This window comes from Leptosomus discolor, chromosome 1 (assembly GCF_034619465.1).
Source record: "Leptosomus discolor isolate bLepDis1 chromosome 1, bLepDis1.hap2, whole genome shotgun sequence".
Taxonomy (NCBI): domain Eukaryota; kingdom Metazoa; phylum Chordata; class Aves; order Leptosomiformes; family Leptosomidae; genus Leptosomus; species Leptosomus discolor.
Genome location: NC_141391.1, coordinates 145,578,685 through 145,594,133, shown reverse-complemented (window position 1 = coordinate 145,594,133; position 15,449 = coordinate 145,578,685). Strand labels below are relative to the sequence as shown.

General features: G+C 42.8%; 1 protein-coding gene across 2 annotated transcripts in view; it reads left to right on the top strand.

Annotated features, from left to right (window-relative positions):
* Nucleotides 1–853: 853 nt before the first annotated feature.
* SOX5 (SRY-box transcription factor 5) overlaps nucleotides 854–15,449 on the top strand; it is a 291,555-nt gene continuing 276,959 nt past the window's right edge. The window contains exons 1-2 of one of the 2 annotated variants that reach the window (XM_086466682.1): nucleotides 854–938; nucleotides 1,689–1,786. In XM_086466682.1, the coding sequence (XP_086322808.1) occupies nucleotides 1,749–1,786 (38 nt within the window). In that variant the 5' untranslated portion in view covers nucleotides 854–938; nucleotides 1,689–1,748. Of the gene's footprint in view, nucleotides 939–1,688; nucleotides 1,787–15,449 lie in introns of those variants that run through there. The other variant, XM_086466688.1, reaches the window with a different exon arrangement.

The following is a 15,449-nucleotide window of genomic DNA, read 5'->3' as shown; positions in this document are numbered from 1 at the left end:
AATTAGGGCTGGGGAACTGGAAAGAATGGAGTATAGATATGTGGTGGTGTGTGGGTGTGTGTGCATGTGTGTGCTCAAGAACAGGGAGACGAGGTTTTTTTCCTCTTTTTTTTTTTTTTTTTTTTTTTTTTCTTCCCTTTTCCCCCCGCCCTTACTGGGAGCTCAGTGCCAGGCTGGACACGGGCCGTGCAGACTATCGAGGCATTGTGCGCTCCGCTTCCAGAGTAGCCCCCGGCTAATCCCCGGGGCTTGGCCGGGAATTTCCCCGCGGCGTTCTCCCGGCCGCTGCCCCCCCTCTCCCCGCCGGGGCGGACTCGGGCGGTGCAGCCCTCCCCGCCGGAGCGGAGCGGACCGGAGCGGGGCGGCGGGCGGCCCCGGGGCGGGCTGCGGGGCTGGCCCCGCGGCGGCGGCGGCTGCCCGGCCCGCCCGGATCCCCGCCGCGCCTCTGCCCCCCCCCCCCCCCCCCCCCTTCCCGTGTCAAAGGTCCAATACCTGCTCGCCTTCCTCGCCTGCCAGATTTTTATCTGGATAATTGGAAGTGCCGCGGAGGCTGCGCTCCGCCAGCCAGCCGAGGGGCTCTGGCAGCCGCGCTTCGTCCACCTTGTTATCAGGGTCTGGCTGGGCAGGGGAGATCGGGGGCAGCCGCTGCGGAGGGAGTCCTCTTGCTCGCCCGGGGCAGGGGAGCGGGGGGGGGGGGGAATATGTAAAAAGAAAACAAGAAAAGCCCCAGCAGACGAACGGAAAGTTTATTGTTGTTGTTTGTGCATGCGTGCGTCCGCGTGTGTGTGCGCGCCCGCTGTTTTGGCATGTGGCTACCTTTCCCCTTGCGCACAACGGGGCTGTTTGATGGAGTTTGGAGCTGAGGAAACTTGGGGTTTGTTGCCAGGACGGTTCGCAGCACTTTGTGGAAAGCAAGAGCTAACAGTGAGACCGACAGAGTGAGTGACAAGTTGTTTACAGGTTTCCTTGAAGGGGCCTCTGCTATATTTCAATCTGTCAAAGTTGCTTTTCTTCCCTGAGAACAATGCCTGATTGTTGTGCGGGGTGGTGGTGTGTGGTGGTTTTTTTTTTTTCCCCTCCCCAAAGAGAGAGAAAGAGGGAGAGAGAAAGCGAGAGAGCGGAGAGGGAGGGGGGAGAGAAAGGAATGAAAATTCTTCGGAGCACAAATGCCTTTGGTAAAATTTTTATGTGTCTAATCTTTTCTCCCCTATTTCAACTCCGAGAGAGTTGATAACTGTTTCAATTTAATCAGTCTGCTCTTGTTTTATCTTCTTTCTCCACTGATCTTCCTCAGCGCAGGGGATTTGCTCCTGGTTTCCCGGTTTAGGTGGATTGTCGGGCTTTTTTTTTTTTTTTTTTTCCCCCCCTTCCTCCCATCTATTTATTCATCCCCCTCCCCCCCGGTTTTTAGGACATCGAACGAGTTGACTTTCCCCGTTTCGAGGCGGCGGGCGAGCAGAACTGAAAGGCCAGGACGGGCACCCTGAGGTTGCCCAGCGCCTCGCCGCGCCGCTGCGGGGGGAGCTGTGCGAGCAGCCTGCTGCGAGGCGCGCTGCCCCTTTAAGAGACTGGTCAAGGAGTCCTAGCTCAGAGCGAGCCGGGAGGGAGGGAGGGAGAGGAGGGAGGGAGGGAGAGAGGGAGAGAGAGAGAAAATCAATCGCTTTAGAAGGTTTGGACTCACTTGACAGGTTCAGTTGGAGGCGACCATAGGTGGCTGCTGTGACAAAGGGAAATTGTGCTTTTCCAGCATGCTAACTGACCCTGATTTACCTCAGGAGTTTGAAAGGTGAGTCGAGTTGCTGGGGCGGGGGGGGGGGGGGGTGGGGGGGCGCTGCCTTTTGCGGTGGGGGGTGGTGGTGATGGTGTTCCCCCCCCCCCGCCTTTTTTTTTTTTTTTTTTTTTTTTCTGTGTTGTGTTTGCTGCTGTTGTGATGTCGGGTTTTAATGGTTTGTGTGTGTGGTGGTTGTTTTTTTTTTTTTAATTTATACGAGCACGCGTGTTTGCGCGCGTGTGCGCGGATCGGCCGCCCGCGGTGCCGGCTCGCACGGGGACGGGGGCGCAACTCCGGCGCTCGGCGGCGGGCCGGCGAGATGCTCCGTGCCGGTGCCGTGTGTGTCGTGTCCCCCCCCTCCAGCGCCACCTCGGCCATCCGAGCGGGGTGGGGGCGGGGCGGGGAGCCCCGCGCCCGCGGCGCCGCCGCCGACCCCCCCCCCCCGCCCCTCGCCCGGCCGCCCCGGCGGTGCGCCCGCGGCGCGCAGCTTTGTTCCGCTGCCTCGGGGGCTGCCGTGCCCCCCTCCGGCCCGGCCCGCCGAGGCGCACCGAGCGAGGTGCCCTCCCGGGCAGCGCCTGCCCGGGGACTCCCCGGGCGGCAGAGGATGCCCGGTGCCGGGCGAGGCGGGGGGTTCAACTTCCAGCCTCGCCCTCCCGTCAAACTTGGGAAGGCGCTCCGCCGAGCACATGACCTTTTGTTGATCTAGCAGGAGCGATTATTTTTAGGCGAGTTAACATCCCGGCCCTCCGTCGGGAGAACATCCTTCTGCCTGAGGAGGGGAATAAAAAAAATTTAAAAAAAAAAAATAGGAAAAAAGTGAAACTCTTGCCTCCTAAGTTTTGGCCGTCGCCTCTCTCGCGGAGTGTCAGGAGCGGGGTTTGGGGATGACGAGCGGGGTTTGGGCATGACGTAGACGCGCCCGTCTCCCCCTGCCCGAAGCAGGAGCCTTCCCTGCCTGGAATTAAGTTTTCGCTGTCACTGGCGAGGGCTTGTGACCTCCGGGAGTAGAGTGCTTATTTCATATGATCTGGCGCTCCTAAGAGGTTTTGAAGCGTTTTCTCAGGCGCTTGTACACATGTCCATTGATGATCCGGCATCCCTTCCCTCTGGCTTCATTTTTAAAGGTTGTTAATAGTCCCTTGTGCGGCCGCAGTAAACAATCCAAACTTTCATTTCTAAGCGGTAAATGAAAGGACGCCAGGATGCGTGTTACTTAGGTTTTTCTCATCTTCGTGAAAGCTACCTCCTGTATAAACATTTGGTTGTATCTGACTATGCAATACAAGCTAGGTGCTAGACCAGCTGGTTAAAAATATGCTAAGTCAAGCTGTTCATCGTTCAAACCTACTGAATTTGATAGTAAAGGCATAGGAAAGAAGGCAAGATAAAAACATTTTAAGTGGGCTGAGGAACACGCATGCAGCGAAAGGACAGGAAAGAACGCTTGAATTAAAAGATCGGAGAAAAATAAAACTGGGAAACGCAATTTTAAGAACTATTTTAACGCTTTCAATCATCATTCTGCAACTAGAACGCTTCCTTACTAGAAAGTGGAATTGGCATGGTTGCACCGCTCCAAGATCGTCTTTAATGCAATTAATTTTCCAGACTTACTTGGAATACTTGGCGGTTTTCTTTGGTTTGTTATCATTACAGTAATAGAGCAAAATTGGTTTTGTTCACGTGCATTGTATTAACTTAGTTCAACTACCTGAGGAAACCGTTATTGTTTCTGGTGTCGAATCTGATCTAGCATCATGATCATGCATTTGTCTTGTTCATACAATTAGTAGATGCAAGTATTTCATATGCTTCACTAAGATTATACGTATATATTTATAAGCAAGAGATTTTGATTATTCTTTGAACTTTGTGATTAACAGAATACTTGTAAACTCTGTGAAGCAGAAAAAAGTCCTTTCATTTTCATGTTGGGGGACTTTTTTTTTTTAATCTGAAGTCTCTGCTTTATAAATATATACTTACATAATTTTATATATAAACAAATAATTTTGGACAAAACCTCTTCCTTGGAAACAGAATGAGCTTCTCTACTCTTCCCCCCTCCCTAGGCGTATGTTTCATTTTCAGAGATCCCAGCTTTGCTCTTGTAAACATTCCAGTTAAATAATCAATACGCTGCTCTCCTTTTGCTATGCAGATATTAGCAAGCAGTAGAAATGGGAAGCAATAAAAATGAGTCTCAGGACATGTGGGGGTTTTTTGGTTGTTTTGTTTTGTTTTTTTTTACAATTTTTCCTCTGCAGTTGAAATTGGTAATACAAACCAATATCTCTGTTAATCATTACCATTTGTTTACATTGTGTGTGTTTGACTATAGTTACACACACACGTACACAGAGTAGATACTGTGCATGTAATACATGTGTTTATCAGAAAACAGCCATGAGGACACGCTTTCTCTTAACACAGAGATGCACAGTCCCTCAGATGCACACAGGCTCACAGAGTTCGTGTCTGTATATATATGCACGATGCACAGATGATTGATTTTTAGGCATTTATGACAGGTTACTTTCTCAGATTCTCAGTAAACACAGTTCTTGGAGCACATTTCTGCAGTCACTGGGGTCCAGCATGTCGTATCTGCGTGACTGACTTCAGTTTTGTTATTGCTATCCATCTCCCACTATTCCCTTTTAAACTTGAATAGCAAATTACAAGGAGGTAAAGATTTATCAGGCGAAGTTCTTCGCAGTTCAGATCTCGGAGCGTCTGTATACATCTCAGGAGGTTATTCTTTCTCTGTCGTCTTTCCCATGATGTTTCAGTGTATCCCGGTAAACTGCAAACAGTTCAGAAACTTTCAGTCATCCCAACTGAAGGGATCTGAATCAAGAGGACGTCTCGTGTGTGTCTGTGGCCATTATCAGGAGGCATTTACGATACACACTTGGAATGAAAATGATCCTCAGTGTCAGACGAATAAACATTCATTAATTCATTCAGCATCACTAGTAAATTGCAGTAGGTTTTGTGAATTAGCATGTATAATTAATTACCGTACCAAAAATGTGAGGGTTTTTGTCCTTTCCTGAGAAGTTACTTGCACGTCTTTATTTCTGTTTGTGGCGGTTCAGCTGCTTGATTGAGAGAAGCATCAGAATGCGTACGCTGAGGGGGATGATGTTTGCAGAAACGTTGCAGGATGAAATTATAACTGGAATCTGCTCCGTTTGTTACACAGGGGAGAGATAACTTCTGGGGTGTATTTTGTGATGTACCTGTGGCACTCTGAATTGTCTTTAAAGGTCTCGAAAAGAATAAGTCTTTTGTTGTTTGAGGGATTTTGGGGGTTGTTTTCTGGGGTTTTATTTTGCGGGGCGGGGGGGGGTTGTTTGTTTTTTTAAAGATGGATCGTTATACTTAAATATAACAAGTATGGCCACGATAGAAAGAAAGTTTACTTCACGGAGGAAAAGGTAGAGACAATGCGGCCAGAACCATTGTGGACAGCTGTGAAATTTACAGAATAATAAAATCTCAGAAATGCCTGACATAAAGTTTTAATGTCTTAATAAAATCTGATAAATGAAAAATAGATAAAGTGACTGCTTAACAATGTCCCTAGTGTATGGAATGTTCTTAAACCCAAATTAATTACTGCATATTTACATTTCTCTGTAGACTGAGAGAGAGGCTACGCTAGGCATCCGGACAGAGTGACATCCTTTCTCCTTCTCTTTTTCATTCTTTTCTTTTTTTTTTTCTTGTGCTTTTTTTTTAATTTTATGTTTTCTTTTTAACATGCTAATTCAAGGTAAAGAGTTATGCAGTGTTTGTGGAAGAAAGAAGGATGGGTTAGTGCTTCCACGGGAAAAAAGGAAGAGCTAGAAAAGACAAAAGGCATGGATGGGAGCAGTGGGGTTGGGGACAGTAGAACAAGTTTAACATTTACAGTCACCAGCTCTGTGCACTCGAAACGTTCTCTGTGCTAGTGAATAGCTTGTAGAAAGGAGAGGCTCAAGGATGTAAAGCAAGCCTCTGCTGGGAGGAAAAAAATATACTTAGCTGCTTCACTGCTGCACTGCACGAGTCATTTCAGACTCCCACTGAATTTATTTTGGGGTTGTACCAACACCGTCAAATGGAGAAATCATTTTCCTAAAAGGAAACTTTGCGTTTTCCTAAGTGCTTTTCTCAGCTAAAGTTACCCTAAAAGCTTTCTTTTGCTGCTGCGTTTGCTGTGAATTTTGGAGACAGAATGATACCTTTCTATTAACCGGCTTGCTCAGTAGTGACGTCCCACTCTCCTAAAATCTACCTGTAGAAGTAAGAGCGATTATTCCTTCATTTAAAAGAAAACCATGAGATTTCTTTAGTATCGGGCTGAATAGCTTTTACCTTCCACCGGGGTGTTTTGAGAAATGGACTTTGTTGCTTACGTTTGTGGGTCTAGCGGTCTGGGATCTGAAGAATAAATACAGTGCCAGTTAAAAGTTTCAGATAGTGGTTTTTCGCTGTGACGAAAATTAACACGATTTTATTTCTCTGAGATAAGGCTGAAGGAATTAATGCGTTTGCAGACTACTCATTAATGTCCTGTGTGCGCTAATTTCATTTGTTGTGCTTATGCTTAGTGAGGAAGAAGTTGACTGTTACAGATGATGGATTTTAATGAACATCTCAATAATTTACCAGTTGCGGAAATTGTGAGCTAGACTTGGAAGGCAAAAGCCCAAATGAGAGAGCTGATGAGTGACACACCAGCCCGCACAATTCAACTGTTGTATTCATTGCATTTGAATCGAATCGGGAGTTTGGCATTACTAATTCTGGGTGGCTGGCTCATCATATGCATTCAAGGAGTTAATTAAAACACACACAAACACATACACACACTCTCCCACCAAGCATCTTGCGATGTTTATGTGCATAGTGTGTTTGATTGGTACCTTTAGATAGGAGAGGAATTGTTTTTCCTTTTCTTGCTGTCCAGAGATCTTAAATATATAACTAGTTTACAAAATATTTACTACTTCTCGGGGAGCTTTTAACGAGCATTTGTGGCTTTATCATTTAGGAGGCATATAGTGTCTGGTTGAGTTACTTAAATGTGGAGCTCCTTGATAGGATAGGCATATGTGTCTGTGTAATGCAATGTTATCTGTAGGTGTATAAAATACACTTTTACAATATTTATACAGGAAAAAGATAGTCTCTTCCCAAGGTAGATTTATAGTTTCTTCACATGCTTTTCGTACTGTACTTAAAAAAAATATAATCTCCTAATGTTGACTAGGTTACCTGCATGCTTGCATGTTAGATACCTCTGCCTTCACAACTCTTGCAGAAGTCAGTTTGACATCCTCTTGGTTTTCTTTTTTTTTTTTTTTTTCTTTTTTAACTTTCTTGCTGAGGCCTGTTGATAGCATAACTAAGTTGTAAGTGGAGGGGGGGAAAACATGTTGTCATGTGGTACCTATACACACTGGAAATATTCAATGCCTGTGAATTCTGTTGCTGTAGTCAAGAGAACAGAAGCGCTCACAGCAATTAATCAATAGCCGTAGTATGTCGCTGCTGATGGCAAGGGGTTTGTTTAACAAGTAGCATCCTTAGAAGCAAAGCGCTTTTCCCTTTTAAAGTATCTGTGGATCTTTATCTAACTTGGAAAAAGTGTGAAGTCTCCTGTACTTCCTACGAAAGGTAAAATCATGTTGTATTTGAGTACGTGAAAAACTATGCTGCAAATTAAGCAAAGCCTCATGACGTTACTGTGTTACCTAAACCAGAACTTACTTCTTGAACTTTTGAAACGCGTTGCATTTTTCTCTTGAGCTTTCGGCTTTGGGCAGCGGGCGAGGGCGAGCAGTTGCGCGCGCTGTACCTGACGGGGATTTACGGCGTTCATACCTTCCACATCTCCTCCCGCAGACCCCCTGGCGAAACCTCGTCGCCATCAGAGGCCATAAAGTTTTCACCCACGCCTTTGCTGAGCATTCTGATGTTAGCCTGCGGTCTGCCAGGCATCCCACCTCTCCCACACCCTACCGAGGGGCTGACTTAGTCCCAGTGGCTTGTGCCTCGCCTGAGGCTTGGCTCGGCCAGTGGCTGCCAGGGGGGCGGCGGGGAGCCCCGCACGCCGCAGCCTCCGCGCGAGAGACGCCGCTTGTCACCTCCGCGCTGAACCCAGCCTTTGCCAGCCTGAGAAGCCAGGAGTCTCTAAAAGTTGTTCCTGAGCCCACATGTCCTTGTGACAGTGCGAAGCTCTGCGTGCGGTAGTTGTTGGGAGAGAGCAAATTTAGACGAGATTTTGGAAGAATTTTGGTGAGCGCTGCTTGCAGGGGCCATGGTATTTGAAAAGAATGTAAGGAGTGGATGGAAATTGTGAGATGTGCAGTGGTAATTCAGAGGAGCTGTCTATCTTTTTTTAGGATAGGTGCGAAATTTATTTTGTTTATTTTTTTAAACAAGAGAAGAAGGAACAGAGAAAGACACGGGTTGATTTCTGGTTGCTAGAATCATCAGACGTTAATATGAAGTTCAGGAGTGTTAGAGGTGCTGCCCATGGTATTGGGGGGGGGGTGTTATTTGTTCGTTTTGAAAGAAATTTGCAAACATTTTCCTACCCACTATTTTTGGTCTGGCATGGCAGTTCTCTTCAACTTGTCCTTTTGTCACCTCGTTTAAGGAAAAAAAAAATAATTCCAACATGATGATATTATTTTTGACTTGTAGAACTCTGAGAGTTGAAGTGAAAATGAGAAAAAGCTTGAGGCTCGTTTTGAAAGTTTGAAATGCCTTTGACCTTGTTTCCTTTAAAAGTATTGTGGGATTAATCGGGGAACATTTCTTAGTTCTCAAATTGTAATTATATTTGCTATTTTTAAAATTTGTGTTTAGTATTCCAGATTTACTTTTCGTACTTTTTTTTTTTTTTTTAAAAACCAAGTATGGAAATTTATGTCGGCAACTGCTCTTCGAGATTACAGTTATTTTATGTTGTTTTACCGTGTACTTCTGCTTTTGTGTTTCCTCAAGTTCATATAGACTGTCTTCGTTGTGTTTTGGTTTTTTTTTTTTTTCCTTAGGATGTGGGTATCTGCGTGCTATTTGATCTAAATATATCATAAAATGTTACCTTAGTGCTAATTTTTTTGTGTGGTTGTATTATATTCTTATTACCACGTATCTGTTTCTGTCTTACTAGTCTTAACATAATTCTGTTACTTTCGGGGTCAAAAATATAAGCAGAGTGAATAGAAATTTAATTTTCTTGTCTGAATATCAGAGTTTGTTTTAGTGGTGAGGAACTCTGTGTGCGTGTGTGGGTATGTGCTGTTCTTCCATAGTTAAGATAATTGTCTACATCTAGTGTTCTTCATGAACCATTGTAGCTCTAGAGAAAAAAGACCTAGGAATGTAGTTTATGTAAAGAGAATCCCATACAGTTTGTCATCCTCTTCTTTGGTGATGAGCTTGATTTTTGAAGAATGTGGGAGTGAAAAAATGCCCCATGTTTCATTCAGTCATCTCGCAGGTTGGGCATGAGCAAAGATAGTGTATCTGGCAGTGAGCTGGAGTTACTGGCTGTTGCCAACTCAATCGGTAGCGTAAGACCAAAAGTAAGGAAAATGTTAGTGGCTCTGGACAATTTTTGATTTTGTTATTCCGTTTTTACCATAGTTACATGAAAAGATTTCACCAAACTTTTTTTTTGCCAATTACAACAGCGAGCCTAAAAACATCTGAAGGGTGTGTGTACCCGTACATACAGACGCATTCATCTTTGTTCTCAGTAGTTCAGTATGTCTGTTTACTGGGTTGCATTAAGTTGTGTTATCTTCAGTTTGTTGCAAATTCTAAAGAGACTGTGCTTTGATGGGGTGAGAGGCAGCTCAAAGTCATCATAGTCTGAAAGACCAAAGTGCATCTCTGCATACAATTTTTGTAATTTTGAGGTATTCCTTGTTTCAAGAGAGAGGATGTTTACTGAGGGGGTGTGAAGCGTACAGTGTCCTCTCACCTTTTGGGGTGGCCTGCCTGAGTTAGGGTTGAGGCACTTCAGTGAAGCTTTGTGCCAGGAGGGAGCATTGGCTTGCTGTAGTTCTGCCCATGCTGTATGCGATTGTAGAGATCTTCTGTTCTCAGAGAAATTCCCTTAGCAGCCTCACTACATTCACTTTGTAAAAGAAGACTGAAAACATTTTCTCCAAAGGTTTAGTCAAGTTTCTATTCATAGGGTTTTTTTCCCTAAATTTCGATGCTGTGGCCTCACTGGGGCAGAGGCTTTTTTGGATAGAAGTAAGATGTGTGGGAAGGTGATGGTTGGTAAGGGCGGAGGGAAGGATGTTCTTACCCGTTTGGCATGTCTATTAACAAACTGGGTCATTTTGTTGTGTTGTGTTTACATGACTTGTTCCTGTGCTGGTGTGAAATGTGAATCACCAAAACATGGTGATTATTTTAAAAAAAAAAAAAAAACAACCAGCCAAAAAACAGGCTAAATGAGACAAAACTGAAATAGAACTGAAAGGCTAAATGAAATCAAATGAAAACAGAACATACAACATTATTCTTTTTGTACAGTTTCCTTCTGTAGTTGCTGAGTAAAGCCAAAAAGGTTTCTTTTCCATGTCTGTTAAAAATATCCAGGCTTTTCAGTTTGAAAATCACAGGGACATAAAAAATACATGTCTCTCTTCAGGTTCAGTCTTTGGTTTGTGTTTTGCTCATGGATTTTGGAGATTTAAGTAGATATTTACGGTCAGTGTATTGTAAAGAAGGCTATTGATTCTCATCTTTGTCAAAACGATATGAACATTGAGTTGATTCTGGTTTTGCAACTGAGATTAGAATTTGGCAGAGTTTCTTGGTGGAAGGCTCTCATCCTTTGCTTATGTTTTGTAAGTTCTGCTGGCTTTTGCTGTTCTTGCCTAAACTCTGAAATTAATTGTGTGACTTGGGAAACCATATTAGGCTATGGTGTTTGCATGAAATACCATGCAAAGTATGGAAAAAAATAGCGTGCCGCTCTCAAGTATGCCATCCATCGCTCTTATAGATAATCTGCATGTGTATTGGTGTCATTGATTTAGTGTGTTTTTGTAGAGTGCAGGCATCCTGAATCAGGACCCCATTATGCTCGTCACTGTACAAACACAAAAAAGAAGGTTTCTTTCCATTCCACAGAGCAGCCTTTGTGCTTAGAGCTTAGAGTAATATCAATGTGTCTTTGTATGGGGAAAATTCAGAAACGCAGAGTAGGTAAGAGATCCCTAGCATGGTTCATGAATGAGAATTCAGTCCTGAAGCCATGCTTTAGAATTTATAAATTGAGCAATATCCATGCGTGTGTATTGTCTCTCTGTATATTTTCTGCACATATGTGTGTAGAAGTTGCTTTACTTGTTACGAGTACTGATAATATTAATAATAGATTCATGCTTCCTATAAAGTCTTTTGATTAGGAATTCAGAGCATTTGGAAAGCATTAATATACAAATCATGAAGATATCTGTGATCTTTAGATTGAGAAGCAGGATTAGCCTCAACCTATAGATGAGAAAACTGAGGGACGGTGTCACAAAATCATTTGCATGAGCGGGTATAAAAAGTAGATACTGACTGCTAGTCCTGTTTTTTAACCTCAAGACCCTCCTTTGCCTTCTTGAGATCCTAAGAACTACAAATTACAGACTTCTGTCTGTCCAATTATAATTTCTAAAGGTCTCATTCTAGCAAGATGAACTATAATATTCAAATTACTTAAATATGTAAAATAGGGACTTTGGAGTATAATTAATAATATAAAGTAAAGAAATACTTCCAGCCCCAGCTGCATTGGTTAGGGCTGGGAAGGAATACTGTCTGTAGCCCCTCCAATTATCTGAGTGCGCTTCTAAACTAACTCCCTACCTGGAGGCAAGTTCAGAGAACTGGAGTTAGGTAGCAGCACCCGTGGTGTTTAAGCAGTAAATCGAGAGACAGTGTGTGCTACTAACAGTCAGGTAAAGGTTTCATCCTGGAGAACAATTAACATCTTCAGGCGTACGTACAAGAGCTGTCTTATGTTTTATAACCTAAGGACCAGGCGACAGGGGAGTCCAGGAAAAAAAATCTTCACATGGAGAGTATTAATGTGAGGAACAGACTCTACTGAAAGCAGCAATGTAGGCAGCCACAGTGAGCAAACCAACCAGCTTAAAAGCAAAAACCATGTTGCAGAACACGAAACGCATTGTGATTCTTATCCGTGTGTTTGACATCTGTTTTTCAAATGTGTGACGGAGATCCAAAATGAAGGAAATGATACAGGCTTATTAAAAGGGAGGAATTATTTTCTTATTCATGTTAAAAGTTATTCTAATCTCTTTCAGTATTTTTTTTATCGTTTCCAACTGTATGCTCAGTAAGAGTAGAGCTGAGTTGCTGGGGTCTGCAGATGGATTTAGATCTAGTCTCTGTGTTGCATCTCCTACTACGCACTGTTGAGAAAATGGGTATAAACTAAGGAGTCCTGGGTGGGTTTGATCTCCGTAGCCTATGAATATTATGACTGAGCTATTAAGTTATTTTCTTTGATAAGCTTTTTAAGAGGGAGACTCCTTTCAAGATAATGGATTATAATCAGGCATGTTCCATAGTGTTTCAGCAGTAGTTACTCAGCAGTGTGTTCACAAAGACCTATTTTGTGATATGGCCAGTCAAGGCATCCTTTAAAAAAGTGCCCATTCACACTGAGTGTTTGGACTCAGTGGCACTGAAGTTCAGTGTCAGGTCCTAAAAATGTAAGCCTAATTAATTAATGTTCTGCTCAACTCTATGAAAAAAAGGCTGATGTTTTTCAACCCAGTAAACCAGGATGGCATGAAATGGTAACTTATAAGGAGATCACTGAGCAGAAGCCTGATTTTCCTTAAATGTGCAGCAAACTTCCATTCGTTCCAATGCCGACAGAATTTCTGAAGCTTCAGGAGAGATATCTGCAGGCTTCCGCAAATCTGTCGATTTCAGAAGTTCTGTGTTAATGTGCTTTAAAGACACCTTAAATCTCCGTTCCTCCTAAACAACATATATCCCTGGCAGATTAGAATGATCAGAACAGCGGTGATGAAAATGTACCTGAATTCTGCCAGGGCTGACATCTGGGCCTTAGTGGACTTGGCACTGTACACAAAATCAATCTTTGTTTTGAAACTGTGTGTTTCCTAAGGTAGTAATTACCAGTTGCGGCCACCAAGGTCTTAAGCGAGACTGCTGCACAAAAATGCATTCTTCCAAATATACATTTGTCTGATAACCTCAGTTGTCAAAAGTGTGACCTCTGTTAATTTGTCACTAGGCAAATTATTGTCACCATGAGAACCCCAGGCAGACAGCAGAGCCCCATGCTGGTAAGCATTTCTGGTTTTGCGGTTTGTGGTTTTAAACAACCTACTTACAAATGAGTTGACTGAGGTACCTGCAACTGAGGTGACTTGCCATGGGTTGTCCGCTGTAACAGCAGCAGATTCATCAGCAGATTCTTGGGCTCACTGCCCTCGTCTGGAGCTGGTTCCTTCAGAGCAGCACAGCCTATCTTATATTTGCATATTGAATAAACTAAATGGTTATCAGATAAGAAAGACGTGTTAAAATGTATAATTTCCTTCTTGATGTTTATTAGAAAGATGAAAACAAGATCAATGAAGTTGCTGCTGTTATAGTTGGGTAGAGTCTGACATGGAAGCCTGTATTTTTAAAAGCAGCTGTAAAAAATTAGAGTGTAAAAGAAGTTAGAACATTGTTTAAGAAAAAAAAAAAATTTAAGAAAAAAAAAAAAAAAGATAAATAAAATAGCTTTTTACATACCTGGGCAGTCTATTGAAAGTCCATCCAAAGCACTGATACCAATTTAAGAAGATGATCTTTTGCCTTAATTATACATCTGGGAGATATTAGCTGAACATTTTGTGGAGAACTGTGAATACCTTAGTTGCCAGTTGTCTAAAATGCTGCTAATGATTGCTTCAGTGCCAGTGTTTTGATGGCTAGAACCTAGGCCTGAATATGAATACAAAGAACGCAATCTAAAAAAACTGCGTGTGCGCACACACTTTTTATACAAAACAGATTTCAACCATCTGCTTGGCACTTAGCTTTGCAGCTATAGGCTCTGATATGAAAGGGAGCACTGTCCAGGTTATGAATGGTATCGCTTTTATTGGTACCTTAGAAAAATCATAGTGTGTTTAGAAAGCTTGTGTATCCAGTGGTTTTCTTCAGTGGAATAATGAAAACAACTGCCTTGGCCAAAATTTTGTGCCTTCCGTTGTTCCTCCAATAGCAGCATCTCCTTATCCTTGCAAAAGGGATTTTGTAGTGAAGAAAAGTTTCTGTTCTGCACCTCAGCATTTCCAAGTGTATCAGAGGAGTTTAGATGAGTGGCCCTTAGCACTGACACCCCAGATGGTTTATGACACAAAGCACTGTTTGCTTAGGAATATGTTGTATAGCAGAGTCTGTTGCCCAAGCACTGCAGAGCGTGTCAAATCAGCATGGAAGTTAATGGTCCAAAAGCCCTTCTGAATTTAACACTTTCCCATTTGATCTGAATTTACAGTTTTAAATCAGGACCACAGTTTTCCTTTAGTGGTGCAGTGGTGGAAAGTGAAGTTGGTAGCATAAAACACAGGCATATAATAAAAGCATTTTGATCCAATTCGTCTGTTTAAAGGTTTAGAATGAATAAGACTGACTAAAATCTTTGGTGGAAGTCTATTCACGAAATATATAAAAAAAATTGAAAGTCAGAAGATTTGAGAATGTGTTAGTTTGATACTTTGACCAGTCCATGTTTTACTCTTAATGGCTTAAGCAGAAGAAAATGCATCATACGAAAAATCAAAAATCTTTGGAGCTTCTACTCTTTGTTAGCAATTTAGCTATTATTTCTTTAGCTTTGCTAGTTTTGTCCTTAAAATATGCAGGACAAAATATGTTTCTTCTTTGCTTTTCTTCTTTGAAAGGGTTTGATAGTATTTTCCCTTAGGTGCATGTTTGGAAGAAAACGATGAAAATGCAACCTCCTGCATGTAACAAAGCCTCTGTGTTTGGCCATCCATTTAGTGCCGTGTCACATTAGTACTGCATTGTTAACACCTTTGGACAGGGCTAAAGGTTCCTTGCTGCTGTGTCTAGAGAGCTGCTTCTGTCAGATCATAATGCTGCTGGATGCTTTTCTTAATAAATATACTTTTAATTTACAAGTAGGGCTGGGTTATTCGCTTCTAAGATGTCAGGAGGGTGAATAAAAGGACTAATTGTTATTTACGTTCTCATTTTATAAAGATTTCCTTTTCTTTGTGTTGTGTGGTCTCAAGAAAGTACTGCTTTTAACTATTATATTTTATTTGCCTGGGTCTGTCTTTTTGTGGAGAACACCCGAGATGATGAAAGAAAGATAAAGTTGGATCTCTGTGGATAAAATGATGATAATACTGGAAACTTGAACGCTTCTGCATAGTTTTAGATGAATCATAATGTACGGGCAGCAAAAACCCGACTTCTTTGAAAACCGTATGGGAAACAAGCCTTAACAGTATTAAGGTTATAGTCCTAACAAGCTAATAGACTTGCAGCCCTCTGTATTACTCTCATCCTGTCTCTTCCTTCCTCAGCTCTTCTCCTTTCCCTTTCTCCCCACAAGCAGTCAGGCATGCTTTCCACATTT